The sequence below is a fragment of the Pituophis catenifer genome, unplaced genomic scaffold (assembly GCF_029215685.1).
Source record: "Pituophis catenifer annectens isolate HBS135680 unplaced genomic scaffold, rPitCat1.0.hap2 SCAF_7, whole genome shotgun sequence".
In the NCBI taxonomy this organism is placed as follows: domain Eukaryota; kingdom Metazoa; phylum Chordata; class Lepidosauria; order Squamata; family Colubridae; genus Pituophis; species Pituophis catenifer.
In genome coordinates, this window is record NW_027256887.1 from 21945041 (window position 1) to 21968241 (window position 23201).

The window sequence follows — 23201 nt, forward strand, 5'->3', positions numbered from 1 at the left end:
GTAGGCTGGATTGAGAAGTAAGAAAAAAAAATCCAGGTTTTCCAATTTTTTGCAAAAAGTCTCTATCCACTACCCAAACTCCAAAAAAACCACAACTTCTACCCAAGAAAACTATGTGAATGTAACAATGCAAGTCATGAAGAGTTGAATTCCACTTGAGGGGGATGATACCTTTTAATATATGCCAATATATCTTTAGAATTCTTTTGTTTAAAAATTTACATATGCACGTACTGTATGTAAATGGTGTAGTATTTGAAAATTCAGCAATCTGACAGGTAGAGTCTGTAATTCTATTTTTTTTTTTAATTTACTCCCAAATAAAATGGCAACAGCTGCCCAGCTCCCTATTCAGAAAATCCACTAGTGAAAATGGCCAGCCAGGGATCCAGCTGTGCAATGGTCTTATCAGATATCAGGGAGTGCTTTATGGGTAGAAATAGTGTAAGGTTACTTTTTGCCCAGTATGAAGTTACCTGTCTGTTTGTATTAATATACTATCTCAAATATTAAGCAACTCTGAACCTTTTTCTTTTTTAATCAAGCTTGAATGCTTTATGGAGATTTAGTCTTCCTAGTCTTTTTTGTTTGTATTTATTTATTTATTATTTATTAAGTTTGCTTAATATCTTGCAAGGTGATACAGTAACACACCAAGGCCTTAAAATGTGCAGCCTCTCCATCGTGCATGTGGAAATGTTGAATTATCTACATTACAATTTTTGACCATATCTTATGATTTATGATTTATCACTTTGTTGATTGGATATACACTGAGAGCTTATGCGCCGGAGACAAATTCCTTGTATGTCCAATCATACTTGTCCAAAAAAGAATGTTCTATTCTATTCATATTGTATTTATTAAAAAGTTACTTTAAGCACATTTCTGGTGTTCAATTCAGGCTGTCATTGTTTCAGGCAAGAAATCCCAGATGGGACTGAACTTGATTCAGTTTTACGAGAAGCTTCAGTGACGTGTTCAGATTCAAACTTGCAAAGCCCCTCGTTCTGCAATTCTGTTGTGTGGCGGACTGAAAATCAGGGACAACGGCAGGTAGCTGTTCATTTTGTGACACACAAAGAACTACTTCAAGACCCAGAGGACACTTTAGTTTTCCTAGAAGGTTAGTTAATTAACTGTATACATTTCATTGTTCATTATAATAAACTGTTATCCTAAAAACATTTGCTTATCATCTGTTAACCCCTCATATACTTCTAATAAGTCAACAAAGTTGAAGAGAATAGTTCTATACATGTTGTGGCCCGCCAGCGGCCTGCGCGGATCGTGGCTGATCCCGATGACGAGGAGGCTGGTGTGGTGTCGTGCCAGCAGCCGGCGCTCGCATTGGACAGCGAGGAGGCTGAAGAGGATGTGGTGCCAGAGGCATTGACTCAGCCAGGGCCTTCAGAACCTCCAGAGGCTCCTTCAAGTGGATAGAGCGAAGTGGAGGAGCCTCTTCTCAATGCTCAAGCACGCAGGGCTGCCAAAAGGCAGGAGTGGCTACTCAGAAGGAGGAGGTTTCCTCGAGAGTAAGGCTTGAGGATAATTGGCCACTCCCTTAGCCTATTTAAGTCACACGCCGTTAGTAAGTTTCTTACTGGAAACAACTTGTAATTATCATCAGAGCATTTTTGGAAAAGTCTTATCGTATCTTGTTTTTTGGGCTGGTTGCCAACCTTTGCCGGACTTTGGTTTATTCTTGCTACTTAATAAATTTGATAAGGACCGTTGGTGTGTGTCAATATCCTCGGGAATCAGGAACTGGGGCAGAACAATACATTAGCAGTACATACACACATTTTTAGTTCTTACTACATAAGTACACGAGGTCTCACCTTTTTTTTTCCTGTGTTGCTTTGGGAAAAAAAGAGAAATAGAAAAGTGAGAATATGGGTATGAATAAAAGAAATACTATAGAAGTGACTTCCCACTTCACAGCAAGTATAAGCAATTTTAGTAAATTTATCACCTCTTAAAATGCAAGAAATGATGTCATCTTCCCATATCACATCTGTTTATCTATAAAGAAATCCATAAAGCATGGTCATTTCAATCCATGGTGTCAACAAAAGTCCATTAAAGATTTCCAGAGATGATTGCATATCCGTTTTATTTTTTTATGAAAGAATCTAGCTTTATATTCCTTTTGCTTCTAACGAAATTTATTTCTTTTTATTTTTCTTTCTTACGAGATTTTTCAAAACTTTAACGAGCCTCTTTATCAAAGCCAATATAGGAAAAGTATTCCGGTAACTCCTTTGGTTTATTGTTGGTATATTCCTTTTAATTATTAAGACATCAGGCTTTTTTGCTTTTAGGATGTCCAGTATAACATCTTTCTACAGACGTTCTTGTAGCCTGTCACTTGTAGACCCAGTTTCAACTCAGTCTCAATCTTGTCAGGTAGAATGTATTCCTCTTTCCTTGCATCTTACAGACACTTTCTCCATAGAAGCAGATGTTCTGTTGACTATTAAAATTAACTTTTGAGACCTTTTTTTTAAAAAAAAAAATTCTTTAAAATTAGAATATTTTGCATTCTGTAATTGTGTCTTGTGTAATTCTGCCTCTCTCCTGCTGAGAATCACCTTGTAGGGGAAATGGGCAGCATAAACATTTAATAAATAAATAAATAAATAAATTTAGTAACATTGTAAATTGAGTTAATATGTTCCTTTTTTTTTCTTTTTTCTTTTTGCTAATTTTTAGTTCCGTCTAGTTTCCTTTGACCTCCAATTTTTAAAATCTTATCTTAGTATTTTTTCAGATGTAGATATTTTTGACCTGAATGATTAGGATAGAAAAAATAATCATAAGAACAAGATGAATTAAAACAAGGAAAATAAGGATATGAAGAAATACTTGCAATAATAACAAACACAATCAGAAATTTTAACAATATTTTTATTGTTTTATATATGGGATGTGATTTCACTGAGCTATGGCTGCAAGTTGAGAAACTTGGTTTACGTAGGAAAATACCCGGCTGAAGATAGATAGATAGATAGATAGATAGATAGATAGATAGATAGATAGATAGATAGATAGATATATTACTGTATAATATGTATATTGTATAACTTACATCTATTATACAGTATGTATGTGTATGTATACACAGACATTATAATATATATAATATATAGTATATATAGTATAATATCAATTATGTTTATTTTATTTGTGTGTGTGTGTATATATTATATACATTTGTGTGTATATATATATGTATGTATGTATGTATGTATGTATGTATGTATGTATGTATATAATTGGAAGCTGCAATCAATCAGTCTTCCAGCTGATTAAAATGTGAGATGCAGTGCCTTTCTTACTGCAAGCATACTTTTAACTTAAGCATCCTCTGGATGTCAGTATTCACACAAAGATAAAACTGTATTCATACTTAAAAGCAAAGGCCTTGTAATATATTTAATTTTATAGGAGCATATAAAACTTTACTTCTGGAAGGGATTTAGGCACAGTCTACAAGATCATACCATTTCTGAGATATAGATGTGTTGGCTTGGTTTGACTTTTATTGTTTTTAGTTCTATTTGGCATTGTTTTCTCTGTAGTCTGCTCAGAGTCTCCAGGATATAAACTGGAGGAAATAAACAAATACAAATAAAGATAATGATAATTAAAAGGAATGGCAACTATCCAAGTAGATTAGTTATACACAGCCATTTAAGTGTGCCAATAGAAAGAAATTTCCTGCCTAAAATGTGTCATTCAACTTTTATGACAGCTTTTTAAATATCATATTTAACATTACAGAAGTGACTAACATTTGTGAAAAAATCACATATGTTGTAATATAAACAAATTTGACATTATATATTGGAAGCTAGACAGGGGAATATGCCCATTTGGATTCTGCTGGGATTTCTAATGCATCCAGCTGAACACTCTCAAGCAATATTAATTAACTTTCCGACTTCTCAGCAAGATGGTATAATGTAGCATAACAGTGGTCCATATTTCATAAACCTCTGTGCGCAATCATTTGGAATTTGGAGATTTAGAGTCAATTGGATGTAGCACAGGTTTTTTTTTTTTCAGTTCAATATATGGAAATCTGAATTAATCCATAGCGGAGGATAATAGGTGATGGTTGTGGTTAGGAAGACTGTGTGTGGTATGCTGGGAATTTTTTTATTTAAAAAATTGAAAAAAATAATCTGAGTTGAATTCTAAACGGTTCACCATTATTTTAACATTTGACAATCAGTGTAGCTATGAAATGTTTGTATACCTTATCTTCTATTAATCATGTGACATCTACATTTGTTTCCACAAACTACAGATACATTAATGCCCAAGGATTAATGTGGTAGTTCAGTGAATATAATACTATTTAAATAATCAAGATTTTCTTTAATTTTTTTTATAGGAGGGACTCTGAATGAAATCTTGACGTTCACTTGCAAATTTAAAGGAATTATACCAGTGACCGCCAAAGAAGACTCTCTTGTGCTATTGGATCTTTCAGTTCCATATTTTTGGGAAGGAAACATGCAGTATTATGGGTAAATGCAAACATAAAACAATATATGCTTAAAGCATAATATTGCATAAAGCAATATATGTATACATATACATATACAGCTTTGTTCATTTAATCAAATTTTGATGGTTAAATCTCTGATCTGCAAGTATGAAATGTTTGAGAAGCTATATTATAAATAAATTGAGCAAATAATTAACTATAACAAATAGCTCAGGCTACATAGTTCAGTTCAATTTATCCTATAGTTGAACAAAATGATCATAGAAAATTATCTATGTGGTCAATAATAGACAGTGACTTATTGACACATTAAAAAATGAGCAAATTGAAAAAAATATAGCTGAAACTTTACGGATTATGGTGTTTCATCTATTATAGTCTTACCATCCATTTTATGTTAGCTATAGAAAAGGTTATATAATAATTTTGAAAACTATATTGTTAAAAATTGTAAAAGACAATGATTTTCCCATTGGGCTGTACTCCTTCTAAGTGACTTAGTGTAACCAAACATAGTAGTCAAACCAATTTTACCTCCAATAGATTCATAGACTTTCAAAAGGAATTCACTGTCTCAGTGTCATTCACTGAGTGTACACTAGACAGTATCCCTAAATTAATCCAGTCTTTACGGATGGATGGATGGATGGATGGACGGACAGACAATTTTGCCTCCTAAATATGAATATCATACATGGCTTGGCTTTGCTAAATCAAGATATGTTGATTACAGCATTCTAGCAATCTATTATTTTATGAAAACATGAGGAAGATTAGTCTGAAATAATTTTTTCATACTTTGAAATAATTTTTTCATACTTCAAGTCACTGTTGACTCCTGACATCCGCCTAAACTAGTCCCTGCAGTTTTACTGGAAAGGTTTTTTTTAGAAATCTGGCCTGCTCGCACAAGCACACACCACAAGGGCTTGAAGTCTTTATTGAGGCTTCACCAGCACCGAATAGTAATTCCCAGGACAGGAATCAGAGCAAGACCCAATGAGTCCAATTTCTCAAAGTCAGGAAAAAAACAGAGAAAGTCCAGTAAAGACAAGTCCATGGTCCAAAAACACAAATCCCACAAGCCAAAATCCAATTCCAAGGTCCACAAGGTAAAGTCCCGAAACAGAGTCAAGGATGACGTTCCAAGGCTAAGTACACTGGGGCTGAACAAACACACAATCCAAAATAGAAGAGTTGTTCTCAGCGTCACTCTGCTCCATGTGCAGAGCTAAATAGCCACCAGCCAATGCAACTCATTAGGAGGGGCGAGACTGCTTCCTCCCAAGTAGCCTCGCCAACCTCCATTACACCTCTCCTCTCACTCCTGTGGCATCCTAAGATTCGGCGAAGGAGACAGTTCCTCTTTATCCCCATTCATTGGCTGTAGCTGTGCCCTTTCTCTACTCTCTGTTTTTGGCTGGTGTTCCAAGCATCTTGGCTGCAGCTGTGTTTCTTCCTTTCCGTTGTCAGCCAGCTGCTTGTCTGATCACTCCTTCGGCCCTTCTGAAGTTCCTGGTCTCTCCTCCTCTTCTTGCCCATCCCTCCTGGTTCAGAATCCCCCACATCTTCCAGATGCTCCACCACCTCCTGCTGCCAAGTTCTTGAAACAGGCTCTTCTTCATCGTCTGAACCTGGGGCTTCCATGACACTAGGGCAGAACAAGAGTGACTGGCCCAAGGTCACCGAGCTGGCTTTGGGTCTAAGGCATTTATGATCTCCCAGTTTCTAGCCTGGTATCTTAACCACCAAAGTGCATTACCCAGGATTCCCAAGCACAAGTACTAACCAGGCCTGACCCTCCTTAGCTTCTGAGATCAAATGAGTTCGAGCAGTTTCAAAGTAGTAGGTCATGGAGTTATGCAAAGCTTTCACCAAAAATATTTTTAAGTTTTGCAAAGCACGTACTTTAAATGTAGAAATAAAATGGCCTCCCTCCCCCCCCCCGTGTATATATGTGTGTGTGTTTTACTGTTCCCTGTTTAAAATTATCAATAGTTTACAATTAGAAATTATAATTACAAGTAATAGGTATAAACAATTAAAATTACTTAATTAACAGCATTCAGAAAAATACACTACAAAAATACAAAATAAAATCAGCAAGACAAACATTAAAACAATAAGAGAAAGTAAAAAGTAACAATTTAAAAGTTTAAAAATCACAGCAGAATTGATACATGAAAGAATAAAAGTATTTTTCTCAAGTGCCAAAGAGATAATAAGGATAGTGCCAGATATAACTAAGAGCCAATTTGGCGTAATGGTTAAAGCATTAAAACTAGAAACCGGAATCAGCAAATAGATTTTTAGGGATACCCCAATGTCCAATTCTCTGCATGTTCCTTTAGGTTGTATGGCCAAATAATTTATTTTTGTGGGCAATGATTTATAAAAGCCATTACTTTCCGGTGCTTTATTAAAAGAAAAACCTGTATTTAAACCTGTATCAATAAGCATGATGTTGAGACCAGCTGAATCTATATGATTTATGATGATTTTTAATTGATATTTTGTTCCAAATGCTAGGTGCAAGCACTGTTCCAAACCTAAGACTATGGAAAGTCTGGGTTGTCTTGCTTCAAAGCAAAATCCATCTTGGGAACACGCTTTTATAGCACAAGGTTATGTGATATTCTTTTGCTATTCAATAATATTGGACTTTCATTCAGCAGTTTATGTGTAACTTAAAGTAGTCAAATTATTTCTGCGGGGAAGGAAATGCCTAAAACTGTCTTGCTTATCAGGTGAATTTTATGATAGATGCCACAAGATGGTTAAATTATACAGAATATACCATATTTTTTGGACTATAAAATGCACCGGAGTATAAGACACACACCAAGATTTCAAAGAGGAAAACAAGGAAAAAAAGTTTTTGCCCTTCCCGGCCCCCAGGAGCACTCTGGCCCATTTTTTGCAAAAACTGGGCAGACAGAAGGTTTGGGAGGCCTGCAGAATGCTCCTAGGGGCTGGGGACGGCAGAAACGTGATGTGTGAGGGGTATGGGAGGTGAAAATTTTTTGCCCTCCCCAGCCCCCAGGAGCACTCTGCAGGCCTCCCAAACCCTCTGCGCGCCCCATTTTTGTGAAAAACGGGCCTGTTTTGGGCAAAAATAGGATGCGCAGGGCAGGGCTTTGGGAGGCCAAAAATTGCTGTATTCGGTATATAAGATGGACCAACATTTCCACCCTCTTTTTTTGGAAGGGAAGTGTGCCTTATACTCTGAAAAGTACGGTATACAGTAGAACATCAACTGGTGAAGAAAGGGAGACAATATATTTAGCTAAATTTTAAAAAGATGCTATAAATAAAGCACTTTGTGTATAGGACAGGAAATGCAGCATGCACGTTTCTATATTTTTGTGTTTATTCTGATATTATTTAAATAAGGCATATAGATCAAAAAGAAATAGAAAATAGATTTAGTAATCAAAGCAGAGTTACTAATTTGCAAATAATTATATCATTCCATCAAAATTGGTGAATAACTTTGTGAAAGCTTACCGGCTAAATCTTTATACCACAGTCTTTTGGCATTACATTCCAATGAGCAATATACTTGCTAGACTTTAAATGTTTATCAACATATGTCACAACTTCAACTCTGGAAAGTTTTTTCTTGATTATATTGCTGATGAAAACATTTTAAATCCCAAAGAATGGAAACATGGATGCAAAAATGACTGCACAAAATACTCACCTTTCTAGATACCTTTAAAAAATGTAAGCTTTAACCAATAAAAGAAACCTTGCCTAATTATGTATTTGCTTTTGTCACTTGCAGGCATTTTGTTCTACCAAGGAATGTATTAATGATTTGCATTTGTTAGCTTTTCTGCTATCATTTGTAATTTTTGCATGGACAATAAAAATTAGATTAGAAATATCATCAAAGATGAGTAAGAAAGGGTTTAAATGCAATTATTTATTGGCCAAGTAATGTGAGAAATTTATTTTTCCATAGAAGTAGATTTTTTTCTCTCTCTTTTTGTTCCACAATTAACAATCAGACTGCCATGGCTGACCCACAACTGACATGCAGCACTGAACACTATTATTCCACTGCTAATTGCAACAAATTAGAAAATGCTGGCGCGTGTGTGACTTTTTTTTTTCCAAAATCAAGGGTACAATAACTTTGAAGAACAGGAGGAAGAGCCACAATTAAGACAGTGGTCAGATAAGAGAAATGTGAGTCCAAAGCAGGAATGCCTTTTGAGAAAGTATCTCAGACTTGATTTTCCCTAGTTCTTTTAAACATAAGGACAAGAAGGGAGAGGACATACAGATTTTCAAAATTCTGTTACTGCAACATTATAATGGAAGTAGTATTAGCATTCATAACTTTTTGTTTCCTGGTTTGGACTTCCTCAAAGGGATTGATAGGAGGAGGAAGTATTCCGAGATATTCTACACCTATTCCCATCCATAAAGTCACCCCAAAATGGTCAGAAATCATTCCTTTAAGAAGTGGATTTAGGCACACAATTCAAAAAGGGAAAGCAAATCATTCTCATTGTTAATTTTTGAACCCAAAAGAAAACATTACACAAAAAAAGGCTTTGCACTTTTAGTGACATGATCATGTTCCCAGATGCAGCCCTCTGAAAAGTTGAGAGACTGAATCAGAGCCCCAGCTTTTCAAATGTTGCTTATTTTCATATATGAAGCTTAAAGTTGGTTCAGCCAAAAGTGTAATGACAAGTATTCTGTAAACAGCAATTTATTGGACAGCATTGCGGTAACATAAATTTCCTTGAAATATATACTCAGTCTACTCTTTAGACCAGTAAGAAAAGTGGTGAGAAACATAAACAAATGATAGATGTTCCAAAATTAATATAGTAAAACAACCTTCCATATACTGGGTTCCCCATGTGTTTGATTTCAATTCCTGTAGTCCACCATTGAGTTAAAATTCAATACATCTGGAGAACAAGATAAGAAAAGCTATCCTAAAGCAAGCATTATTTTTAAAAATAGCCTATCTACTGATGATCACTTAGAAGGATACTTTTCTCTGACTTCCCCCACTCCAAAATGTTTGAAATTCAACTGCAATCTATTTCACTGAATCCTGCATTAAGAATTGGTTATACAAAATAAATAAATAACCTGGTTGGTTGGTTGGTTGGTTTAGTGGGATGTATCCTGCAGGAAATTTCTGCAGGAAGCTGTTCTCTTTTTGAAGAATCTATAGGTAAGTTTAACTGGGTGAACTTCCAACTCCCAGAATTCCTGAGCTAGTATTGCTGATTGGGGAATTCTGGGAGTTGAAATCCACCCAATTAAAGCTGCCAGGGTTGAGAAACACTGATCTATAATATTTTCCCACTGTCCTGATTAGAAATAATTCTGAGTAATTAAAATAATTCTGCCCAATGGCAACAAGGTTTAATAGGGGCTGTTGGTCTGAGCTCTGAGCTTGGCAATTTGGTTGCAAACGTTTCGTCACCATTCGAGGAGACATTGTCGGTGCGCTTTGACGATGTGTCCTTGAATTATGACAAAACGTTTGCAACCAAATTGCCAAGCTCAGAGCTCAGACCAACAGCCCAACTACCAACCTGAGCTATTTATGTTCAAATACATTCAAGGTTTAATATACCCAAATGAAGCTACTGAAGTGTTTCTTTAACCTTACATTAAATGTATACCTTGTAAACTGTCTTCTAATAACTTTTGCTTTTGCTTGTCTTCTAATAACTAAATGCTTTTGAGCACCTTTCACTGAGATATTGATCATGCTTGGTCAAGGGGTTATAAATGAATGAGTCAGCTCTGTTTCAGTGGCATGTGGAAATACTCAGCTCAAGTGTGCTACAGTACGTTGTATTCTAGACACATAGTACATGTGTGTGCATGTGTGTCCACAAGAGCATTACAGCTGAGATCTCCTTCAGCTTTTCTATAAGAGATTTCAACCAATAACCCTTGACTTCATGAGACTTTTGAAATAAATTAATTTATATTTAATTATTAAATGCTATTGTTGCCTTGAGTCATTTTTAAATAAAGTTTTTGCTCTGCTTCTGCTTAGAGTTAGGAATTGTACCTCTCGAGTACGTCTTCATGATGAAGTTTACATTGGATGATGGAACAGGAACATTGGATGTATATCTCCTGGACAGTGTAAGAGAATAGATTATTGGTCTCTTGAGTTAATTAGATTAAATCTAAACTTATATTTGATCAAAGCTATTTTTGTAACAAAGTGAAGATGGCAAGGACTATGTAGTAATTAAAAACATATGCTCAATTCCATGTACAGTTGATTGAAAAATAAGTATATCCAAGTGCCTTTGTAAATATAGAAAGAAAGATACTTACACTGGGCTTGGTTTCAACCCGTTTACTTATTTTCCAATCCTCCTGGAACATCCTTCTGGTTTTTTCTATTTTAAACGTACTTAATTCACTGGGACACTTTTGTAAATAAACAATTTATTTAATAAACACAAGGTAATATAATCAGTGGGCATACAAACATACAAACAGCATGTATACACAAACAACAAGGTAATATAATCATAAAGGTTGTCACCTTTAAAGCCTTTCATGGCTTGGGACCAGGTTATCTGAGGGACCATCTCTTGACGGTCACTTCTATCCGACCTATCAGAACGGAGAGGCAGGTAATGTTGCAGGTCCCGTCCCCAAGGAGATGCACCTGGTGGGACCCAGAAGAAGGGCCTTCTCCATGGTGGCTCCCTCTCTCTGGAATATCATTCCCCCAGAGATTAGAATGGCTGCCACTCTAATACTCTTCCGGAAGGCGCTGAAGACCTGGTCCTGCCAGCGGGCCTGGGGAACCCAGAGCGGGATGGAGCCCATTAAATGGCTCGTGTGATCTGTCGCCATGGGTGTGTATGTGTGTGTGATTTTGTTATATTGTACTATATTAATTTATTTGGTTCTTTTTGTTAGTTTTTATTGTTTTAGAAGTGATCTTATATTCTGTAAGCTATTTGCCATGGGCAAATAGGCAGCAATATAAATGCAATAAATAAATAAATAAATAAGATACCAATAGGAGAAGGTAGTAGAAAGATGAGAAGGATAATAGTAATACAGCCATACTATATTATTGTATGCCCATATAGCCATGGGTAAATAGCCTTAGACATAAGACAATACTGTGGTAATTAGATGTTTAGTGATGGCATAAGGGAAAAAACTATCTTTGTGTGTCTAGTTGTTTTGGGATGCAATGCTTTCTAGCAGTGTCCTGATGGGAGAAGTTGAAACAGTTTGTGTCCAGGATGTGAGGTGCCAGTGGATATTTTCTCAGTCCTCTTCCTGATCTGTGCAGTAAACAGGTCCTCAATGGAAGATAGGCTGGTTGCAATTGTTTTTTTCTACAGACCTAAATATCCGTTAAGTCTGTACCTGTCCTGTTTGATTGTTTTACCAAACAGGACAAAACAAAATAAAAAGCTTTTATTAAAACATAAAATTAATTTGTATTTTATGACTTTCAGCTCTTATTCCAAAATGAAATATTTGGAAGAAAAACAGACTGTTTAATAACGTCAACATTATTTTTATTCTTTCTTCCAGAAAAAATTCTTCCAAATTCCAGCTTCTAAAGTCTTAATCAATAATATATTTCAAGAGAATATGGAGAGCATTATGAGTAGACTTTGCCCTGCAGGCAGAACCCTAGGTAAGAAATTTATTTTGATGAAACTATGCAGATATTCTTTCATTATGCACTTTTTATTATCTGTTATATTTGTCTGTTACATCTGTCTTTATACTGCAATTTGTCTTAACCCTAAGGACGGGAAAATAAATTAATTTACATATTTTCTAACTGCATAATAAATCCCTTTGGTTAAGTTCTGTAAAGACAGCCATTTATATTTGATTCTTCCAATGTTAAACATTTCATTAAGGATAATTCACCTGTAGGCTCATACCTAATCACTAGGTGATTGCAGTTAGTTGCCATGAGAATATACTTGAGATCTTTCTGATTAACAACATCCTAAAAGGGCTCTGGTTACCAATGTAGGCTTTTTGTCAGAATGCAATTTGAATGAGCTTCTAGATATCTACTACTGCAAAAGAGGAATGAAAGTTGTAGGTTGAGGGACAAAAGGAAGGTGTTGAACTATCTCCCATTGTATCTGTCTATCCTTTTTAATATGGCAGAGTTGACACACTCAATTAAGCAGTGCTATTTATCGGGATCTTGGAAGCATGCTTTCTCTGTTGCAATGCCCTCTGGAAGGAGGTTCCTCCTAAGATCCAAATAGCCCCCAGTCTGCTGGGGCCTGAAGATCTAGTTCCTTGCCTAGGCTGTTGGCAAGGATGACTAAACCTTCCTTTTAAGTTAGGTTGTTTTCTTTTGTTTCTACCTGGTTTATTAATCTGCTATGTCTACCTTTTTTAGTTTCTGCTCATGCTTAAATCATTTGTAAATTAATGTCAGGCAGCATATAAATTTAATCATCATCATCACAAAATATAAAGACCTCCAGATGACTAGCAAAAGAAATCAAAGATAGTACCAATAGTAATAGGAGTCTTGGTGCAATCCCAAAACATATGGAACACCACTTGGCATTAACAAAATCACCATCAATCAATTGCAAAAGGCAGCTTTACTTGGAACAGCTTCCATCCTAAGACATTACCTTCAATATTATTAAACAACAACACCTGTCTATCCCAGATTATTGGGAAGGGCTCAATAGCTGGACAAAAGAGCCAAATCCATTTTGAATTTCCGGTTGATTATGTGACCATTAATCATAATATCTTGACTATTACTAGTTGCAGGAGAAGAAATAGTCAAAAAACAGTGGAGTTCTAATGGGACATTTGCAATAAAGTGAACTGAGAAAAAGGTGGTTTATGAAATAAGAAAGCAGGGGAAAATTAGAATAAAACAATCTAGTACCAGATACCTTGGAATCATATTCTTAGATATTATTTCTGAACAAGGAAAATAACAGCACTATGGCTAGAATTCTCTACCCTATAATTCTCTAGAGTAACAGAAACACAAAGGAATCCATACAAAGAACAGATTTTTGCCTATCTCTGACAAGAAGATCAAGGAGTCAGTGAAATCTCTTTTCTATAGTAGGGAGGTACTGCTCCTAACTTCTGAACAATGAGAACATAAACTCTTAATATGAAAGCAGTCCTGCAGATATTCCAGCAAAAATCTCTAGCCAAGATGTTGAATTGCATCTAAAAAGTAATTGGAAACTATAACATATATATAAATGCAGGCATTACGTGTCAAACAATTGGAATGAATAAAATAAGAGAGAAAATGTTAGTTGAAAAGGGTCATTCTTGGTATTCTGCCAATGCTTTGACTTGAATAAGAGAAGCTATTCCAGCATGTCACAAAACTGCTGCTATCAAGTATAACAAAGAAAGCCTATTAACATATTTTGGAATCATGTTTAAATACTAACATGAAAGCCAGCATAGAGAGCTGCCAAATTCCTGTTTCTATAGGTAGAAAGATGCAATATAAATGTGATTACTTCCAAGCTAATTTTCAAAAATCTAAGTACGATGTCAACCATATTGCCAATTTTTTTCACAAACCAGTTGTATGAACCTAAACAATTAGATTAATCCATTATAGTCTAGAAATAAATGACAATTCACTCAGTGACCTTCGTTGGAGAATTGCAGATCAGAAATACGTCAGTGATTTGCCTTGATATGTATTGAAGCATTGAAGTTTACTGAAAAGTTCTGTCTGAAATATTTTGCTATTTAGTAAACTTTCTTTGACAGGAAATCAAGACTTATTTTTTCTCTTTTTTTCATTGCAGCAAAATATTTGCAAAAGCTATGCATTTATGTTGGTTATTTTGTTTTGAGTGTATTCAGTTCGGGGGTGTGTGTGTGTTACATTCTTCCATTCAACTGGATCCGATCCTTGGGGACTGCTTGTACAAGTCCCTGTAGTTTTTTTGGCAATGTTTTTCAGAAGTGGAAAAACCTTCCTAGGGCCAAGAGACTGATTGGCCTATGGTCACCCAGTTGGCTTTGTACCTAAGGCTATAGTACCTACAGTAGAGCTCACAGTCTTCAGGTTTCTAGCCTGATGATAACTTTAACTGTTACACCAAGCTGGCTCTCAAACCTACTTAATCCTATGCATCATCATCATGCAAAAAAACTATTCATTTGGATGCTAAGAATGCAACAGGTGCATGATTGGAAGAGCAGAAGGTTCAGCTTAAGGACAAGTCATCATGAAGAAAATCTATGTGGTTGTGAAGTGCCTAACAAAAACGTGTGGGGCAGATCAAGCAATTGATCAAGAAAGAATTCCCTTCAAAGATACACATTATTTTCGAGACAGTAATTGCATTGTCCCTCTGTTCTTGGAAAAGATAATAGAGTCCTTCTTTTCCACCCTCATCACTTCTCCAAATATATTATTAGGGCAAATTTAGGGATTTTTTTACTTTGAAGTCCATGTTCACAGTTATTTGAGATCTATCCTTTAAATTTGTCATTTCATAACTTAAAATATATGTATATGAGATCATTTACTATCCCAGTTCACTATATACCTTATTTTTCGGACTATAAGACGCACTTTCCTCCACCCTCCAAAAGTGGGTGGAAATGTCTGTGTGTCTTATAGAGCGAATATAGCAGCAGCGGGAGGGGAGGGGATTGGTGCAGCGCCGATCAACTGTTCTAGGCAGCAGGGGCCGCCATTGCCTATTGCCGCCGCCTGTTCGCCACGGATCATTTTAAATGAGTGGTGAATGGGCAGCGGCAATCCCCACCGCCTAGAAGAGCTGACCGGCAGTATTCCAGGAGGCAAATACAACTGCCAATTGGCAGCGAAGGCTCCAGCATTCCCCGACGGCAGCAGCTCAGCTCAGTTGACCGGTGGTAGGCACAAGTAGCAAAGCCCTGATGAGCCACGTGCTGGAGCTGTGATAATGTGCTGAAGCTGACCAGGCTGTTTGATATTTGCTACAAGGACGCTAGCCAGATGAATCCCGGATGGATACTGGGAGGCAGAGGCAGATTTTTTTTCCTTGTTTTCGTCCTCTAAAGCTAGTGTGCGTCTTATAGTCCGGAGCGTCTTATGGTCTGAAAAATACGGTATATCAAATCATTGAGCTATAGTCTGGAAAGAATCGGTAGAGATGACAGTGAAATGTAGATGGCAGACCGATAGGCTTACCGTATTTTTCAGTATATAAGACACACCTTATTTTGGGGGGAGGTAAATAAGAAAAAAAAAATCTGCTTGAGAGGTTCTCCATTTGAGAGGCTGCATTTGCAGCCTCCAAAAGCTCCGTTTGCAAAGGAGCTTCTCTTTGCAAAGGGAGACTCTCAAACGGACCTTTTAGAGGCTGTTTGAGAGGCTCTCTGGGAGGTTGCATTTGCAGCCTCTAAAAGTTTGGGGGCCGGTGGGTGGGCGGGGCTACATTTGGTGTATAAGACACACCCAAATTTTCACCCTCTTTTGGAGGGGAGGGAGTTCATCTTATACTCCGAAAAATATGGTAATTCCATAAAACTAATTAGTGAAAAGAGCTGCTATACTTGAAAACTAGATGAAGACATGGCAGATTAAGCCTAATTGGATAGAAGAGGCCTTTGGGACAGCGAAACATATGCTTTGATTTCCAGTAAAGTTGATGAATATTGAAGAGTGAATATATAGAAAAGTATAACTTTCCAAGAGAAGATCTATGTTGCACTGGAGAAAAGGAGTATTCTCAATAGTGGAGTCCTATTCTTTTTTATATGACACTTCCATTATGTTCGGTGTAAGAACTACATTGTATTGTGGGATGTTAACCATGTCAGACAAAATCACACATAAATGATTTGCTGTCCCTACAAACAAAGTCACAGATGGTGTAAGTTGTCTTTTCTAATCTTTATAAATGCTTTTCTTCCCATAAGCCTCACAAAAAGATTTATCAACCTAAATGCAATCTGCATTTGCCAGCAGGATTAGTCTTGTTTGTTGCAAAAGTAGTTTATGTTCCCCACTATATATTTTGTGTTTTGTGAATTAAAGTTGTGTGATGTTTTTGAGGAAGAGGATAGAACATTAAGGGCAAAAGCTAGCTTCTGCATAATTTTGTGTTGTATCGACAAGTTACCTTGTAAGAGCAAGGACTACAATTGAATTCATGACATTAAGAAATAGAGTTTTCTCTTTAGAACTACAAATATCTGATAGAATCACAACTGCCTTTTGAGATATATGAATTTTATGCTGGTTTTTTTTTGCTAATTATTTTTTACATTTATTTCCAAAGTAACACTCCAGTGAAGCAGTTTGACCATTAAATTAATGTTTCCAGCCCTGTAAAATCTATTTTGAAATAGGTCATACTGATAAAGTACAGTATATATATTTAAAAAAACCCTCACATTTCATTTATAGATAACTTCCCGTGGCTTGAATGTTTCATCAAATCTTACTATGTCCGAGATGGAACAGAAAACCGACTTTGCTATCAAATTTTTGATACTACAGTTGCTGAAGATATCTGAGATCTAACTGCTGAGAAGATTCAAAGGTTATAATTTTTAAACCTTCCTTTGAGCAAATAAGCGGCATAGCTGTTTTTAATAATGTACTTTTCTATCATGTGCGTAAATAAAGAACTTACCTGAGAGTATAATATTTTGTCAAGAGTTTGCAGCGGTCCAACCAGCACACAAATAAATAATTCAGCAGGATTCATTTATAGAAGAAATTTGTTTCTATACAATAATATAAAGCTTGATGCATACCCTATTTCCCCCAAAATAAGATATCCCCAGATAATAAGCACAATCGGGCTTTTGAGCACATGGCAATAAGGCCAAGCACTTATTTCAGGGTTCAAAAAAAATATAAGACAGGGTCTTATTTTCGGGAAAACACGGTACATACCTATGCAGCAGAAACCAGAACCAGAAAACCAGAACTCAGAATCCAGAAGCACAGAAGCCTTATATATGTACAGACCAGTTAAGCTAAGACACGCCCAGGCTCCCATGGCTCACAACAGATCCTGTTTCTTAGTCACCAAACAGCTCCCATTGGCTGACTTCTTGTTATGGCTATCCCAACTCATAATTTCTTATACACTGACATATTTAAATGGAACGTTCTATTTTTCTCTACAGAAAACCCATCCCTGTTCAAATTTCTTTGCATTTTTTTCAGGATAATTTAATGAATACTGCATCCAAATTCTTAATCTCTATAACCACGCCAAATCCTGAATGTTTCACAAACCTTTAAATTATTTTTTTTTCTTGCATGAGATATAAGCACAACTGATCTACAGGTAGTTCTCAAGGATGCTAATTGGGACTGGAAGCTCCATTATTAAGCAACATGGTCACAAGTTGAAACACTGTGTGACCACACCACAAAATGGCAGTCTCAGTTGCCATTGTTAAGTGAGGACATCACAAGTCATTAGCGATAGCGATAGCACTTAGACTTATATATCGCTTCATAGAGCTTTACAGCTCTCTCTTAAGTGGTTTACAGAGTCAGCATATTGCCCCCAACAGTCTGGGTCCCCATTTTACCAATCTCGGAAGGATGGAAGGCTGAGTCAACCTTGAGCCAGTCAGATTCGAATTGCTTGCAGTGGGGCAGAATTAACCTGCAATACTGCATTCTAACCACTACACCACCATGGCTGATTAAGTGAAAACCTCACATGACTGACTAGCAACTTTCTGCCATTGACTTTGCTTCTCAGAAGCCTGGGAAGGTCACAAATCACCATCATGTGACCGTAGGGACACTACAATAGCAGTAAGCAGTAGCAATAGCAGTAAGTATAAAGAACCAGTCATGACTACCATGACTGTCATTCAGTGCCACAGTAAGTTTGAATCGTCATTAAACCAGGACCACCTATATTTGATTCATAAGCTATTCTGAGCCCAGCTTAAATTCTGTCATGTCAGACAACTTCAGTGTAAGAAGGGAAATTCTGTCATGTCAGAGGACTTCGATGTAAGAAGGGCAAGAACTAGAAAGTACAAATTTAAGTTCATTAAAGCAAACGATGGTTAAAAGAGAGGTACAGCTTTTGTATGCAAGGGTTCTCCACCAGTACTACATGGTTTCCATATAATTACTGTAATTATCTCAATGCAGTAAATCCATTTACAATTTAGTTTGGGTGCTTAAAATACAGTTAGCTTTATATTTTATTATTCCAAAACAATGAAGCAATTTCTTTTATGCCGAAAGAAGAAAAATAAAACACAGGAGCTAAAGCCGTAATGCCCTCTTCACTAGAATGCTCCTGATTGTGCATATAAAACACATGCATTAAAGTAATAGTATTTGAATCAAAGATGTGATATAGGCATACAATAGGGGATGATTAAATTATGAAAAAATGTAATACCAAATCCTTTCATTAAGTAATGCATGTGGTTGCCTTTTAATGCATTTCCTAAGAGATTGCAAGTAATCTAAGCGGCTAAATTTGGTCTTGGGTTACATTCCTGCTAATCCACTTTCCTCTTTTGTATAATCTGGTTTAGTTACTAGTTTAAGATATTAAGATTTTTCAGTCTGATTCTGAAAATTGAAACAAATTACTGTTGGTTGTGTTTTTCTTCCAGTGGTGTGTGCATGTGTGTGTTTGTGTATTGAATTTATATAAAAATATGTACAATTGTGCTTGCTATAGAACATGGAATGAATGCATATATGTAAATCCTTTTTCACCCCCATAGTGTGTGGTTAGTGTATGTCTTCCACCAAAGACCTGGGAATTTGAGGGTTCTGCACAAAGCTATTCCTAGCCCAGCACTCTTTTTTTTTTTTAATTTGATTTATATGCCGCCCTTCTCCGGAGACTCAGGGCGGCTTACAATGCGTTAAGCAATAGCCTTCATACTTTTGTATATTTATACAAAATCAGCTTATTGCCCCCACAATCTGGGTCCTCATTTCACCTACCTACCTTAGAAAGGATGGAAGGCTGAGTCAACCTTGAGCCTGGTGAGATTCGAACTTACAGTAATTGCAGGCAGATGGTGTTAATCGCAATGCTATCAGTCTGCTTGATTTTCATTCCTTGTCTCTTGCTGCCTCTGATATTCTTTCAGAAGCTCGTCTTTGTGTGCCATCTTACTGATGTATTCTTAGATGCACTGGGTTTCGTGAGAATTTCGACACTTACCAGTCCCAACAAGCTCTCTTTCTGGCTGGTGTACAGTCTCTGGTGTTGGACTTGGGGTGATAATCTCCATACATTGCAAGGCGCTTCAAGATCTTTACATCGACAGTGTCCACGTCCTCCTTTGGCCAGCTCATTATATTGGTAGGATATCTGATAACTGGCAGGGCATACCTGATGATGGTATGGTTCTAGTTCTTCTCATTGAGCTGGCCCTTCAGGGTCCGTCTTATACTTCAGTTGCATTTGGATGTTGCTGTCTTCCTTGCCTTATCATCATGGTTCACAGATTTTTGAAATATTAAAATATTCAGCGAGTTTAATATTCACATCAGGTCTTGGTTACTATACAGCGCTGTCACAGCCAAACATTTCTGCTTATTTCAGTGGGATTTAACATTTGCCTACAATTGAATTAATTGACAGAAACAGATTGCCTTGCATTACCTATTGACTACTCCTAATGCTCCTAAATAAAGTTATGTTCATCATTTTTGTAAGTGGAAGAAAATGCTGTGGAGAGTGTTTTATAGGAAGTGCATGAAGCAGTTAGAATTTCAATGTAAAGAGGCTTCCTGATGTATGATAAGGTGTGTAGTAAGATAAGTATAGGATTTACAATGCAGAAGTTAGAGATGTTGCAATAAGTGGGACTGTACATTCAGTCAACTTTTAAAACTCTATTGTTTTTATTTCCATATATTTGTAATCTAAATTTTTACCACTTATTTGTAATTTCTCAACAAAACAAGTAAGCCGCTCAGGACAGGTTTTAAACTGGTCCACAGCTTTTATTTTAGGCTACTGATTAGTCATTAGGAGATTTTGGGCTATGCAGTAAGTTGGACTCAAAGGCCGAGAAAAACTGTAGAACACTTGCTGAACTTTCCCAGAACATCTGTTTTCCACTAATAGACCTCAGTCAGTATATCAATAAATTTTTACTACTGTTTTTCCTAATTTCATTAAAATGATTCTGCTCATGCTTATAAATAACATTTGAATATAAATTTGCAAGTAATCAGAGAGATTTAGTATACATATGAACACAATCATATATTAAGGAGAAACATCATACAATGCAAGTCTTTGGAAAGATGCCGAATATTAAAACAATTAAAACTTGAAATATCAATATACCATTCAACCAAATGTGTTATTTCCATTGGGAGAAGTTTGCTTATAAAGTTCTAACAATTTACATTAACAATTTAGAAGGTTTTTTAATTTTTTAAAATGTAATAAAAATTTAACAATACACTGACCAAACATTAAATATGAAAAGGAAAGAAAAAACAAACTTAATTTGGAAGCAAATATAAGTGTAGTTAATACAGTAAAACAGGAGTAAGTTTTAAACATTCACATACAGTATTTATACACCAAAAGATACTTATATAATGCTGCCAACCCCACTTGGTAGATCAGATCAAAAGATCAACTCATGAAGTCAACCAGAGCTACACTTTACCAAGGGGCTGCACACAGAAGAAGAAATGAACCAATTTTCTAAAGCACTAGAAGGCAAGACAAGAAGCAATTGATGGAAACTGAACCAAGAAGCAACCTAGAACTACAGGGAAATTTCGTGACAATAAGAACAATCAACCAGTGGGACAACTTGCCTACAGAAGTTGTGAGTGCTCCAGCACTGGAGGCTTTTAAGAAGGAACAGGACATTTGTCATGGTACAGGGTCTTCTGCTTGAGCAGGAGTTGTACTAGAAGACCTCCAACTCTGGTATTCTGTATTCTGAGATATAATAACAAAAGTTTGAAAGTCTGAACGTGCTGTATTTCCCAATACTGTCTTGTTTCCCAGGACTTAATATTTCACCCCCTCCTTTGACTAGTTTTTTTTTCATATTTCTATCAAGGTCACCTTTCTTACTTACAGTCCTTAGTTAAGGACTAAGCACTTTTTGTATATATTTTTTACACAGTAATATTTTCCTTATCTGTCAGCTAATAGATATTGAATATACATTTAATTTGGGTGGCCTAGAATTTATTTTTTAAATAAAAGCTAGATTAACCTCAGACAAGAGTGAAAATGCAATTTTCCGAATTGTTGACAGTTTTTTGTTTTTTTTTAATTTGATTTATATGCTGTCCTTCTCCAGAGACTCAGGGTGGCTTACAATGCATTAAGCAATAGCCTTCATACTTTTGTATATTTATACAAAGTCAGCTTATTGCCCCCACAAACTGGGTCCTCAATTTACCCACCTTAGAAAGGATGGAAGGCTGAGTCGACCTTGAGCCTGGTAAGAATTGAACTCGCAGTAATTGCAGGCAGCTGGATATTAAATGCTGCTTTAGGAGGCATTAGCCTCCTACGCCACTCAGCCTCCTCAGCTGGGTAGCATATAAATTTAACAAATAAATATAAATAAAATCTGTAATTGACCTAATCTCACTTAATTTGTATAGGCATAATCTTTTGAGAGTTGGGATGTTACATTGTCAATCTTTCAGAAGATGGACATGAGGAAATTATTCAAAAAAACTATAAAAAATGGTCATTTTCAGATAGCTATTTCTGGGGTTGTCTAAGAGTTCAATAAACTCTTTGAGATTTGTCTTAAATTCTTCTGAGATTATCTCCCAAATCCACAGCTTCACAACATCATTAACCTTTTCTCATTCTAAGAATAATACAGGATTTGTTTAAGTGAGAGACACTAGGGGAGATTTTATTTTTAAAGTCCTACCACATTTACTCTAATTCAATGTACTAAAAAGCCTACACTGTAGTTAATCATGCATGTGTCACTGGTTATTTTTCCATGAAAGATTGGACAGAATTGATATATCAGGTCAAAATTTCCTCTGTGTCATCGCTGTAATGTGATCTTTCATATCAGCACTGGATTCTCAAGGGCCCTCAAACTGCAAACCTGATCCTTAAGAAGAACTCCTCCTCTCTCACCAGGTGTATCTCCTGAAATCCAGATGTTCATCTGCATTTCCATTTGGTCCTGGTTAAATTTCCATTTCTTATCCCCCAATTAGTCTTTTACAGCTCAGAAATTTATAGACGCTCTCAAGAAGATGGAATTCTTGAGCTATATAGTTTGACTCCCCAGATACTGTATATTATGCGTGCATCCAACAGACGTATATAACATTTCAATGACCTTTGAAGCACCTTACGTTTTACTGAAAGCTTAAAGTCACATTATTTAAACAATTGCATATCATTTCCCCTAATTAGGTCTATATCCTTAATATTTGGAATCTCAAGGACCATTTGGAGCAGAAAAGGTTGGCTAAAAGAATTATGATTTGACACTGGAAGAAGAAATCCTGGGTTTGTATGACTAGATAGTTGTCTATCAACATTTGAATTAGGCTTTTGGTTCTGGGGGGGGGATATGAGTTGGGGAAAGGGACAAAATAAGTTTTTGATGTTCTGATTAGAACAAGTTTTCCAATCCTCCCTTTTCTGAAAAAAATTTTTTTTTTCATTGGATTGGTTTAGTGCAGTGAAATTATTTAAAAACAAAGCCC

At 36.2% G+C, this 23201-nt stretch overlaps 1 protein-coding gene across 2 annotated transcripts in view; it reads left to right on the plus strand.

Moving 5' to 3' along the window:
- POT1 (protection of telomeres 1) overlaps positions 1 to 22986 on the plus strand; it is a 55950-nt gene extending 32964 nt beyond the window's left edge. The window contains exons 14-20 of one of the 2 annotated variants that reach the window (XM_070946837.1): positions 921 to 1126; positions 4403 to 4538; positions 7049 to 7143; positions 10563 to 10654; positions 12083 to 12188; positions 16929 to 17064; positions 22906 to 22986. In XM_070946837.1, the coding sequence (XP_070802938.1) occupies positions 921 to 1126; positions 4403 to 4538; positions 7049 to 7143; positions 10563 to 10654; positions 12083 to 12188; positions 16929 to 17038 (745 nt within the window). In that variant the 3' untranslated portion in view covers positions 17039 to 17064; positions 22906 to 22986. Of the gene's footprint in view, positions 1 to 920; positions 1127 to 4402; positions 4539 to 7048; positions 7144 to 10562; positions 10655 to 12082; positions 12189 to 16928; positions 17170 to 22905 lie in introns of those variants that run through there. The other variant, XM_070946836.1, reaches the window with a different exon arrangement.
- Positions 22987 to 23201: the final 215 nt, after the last annotated feature.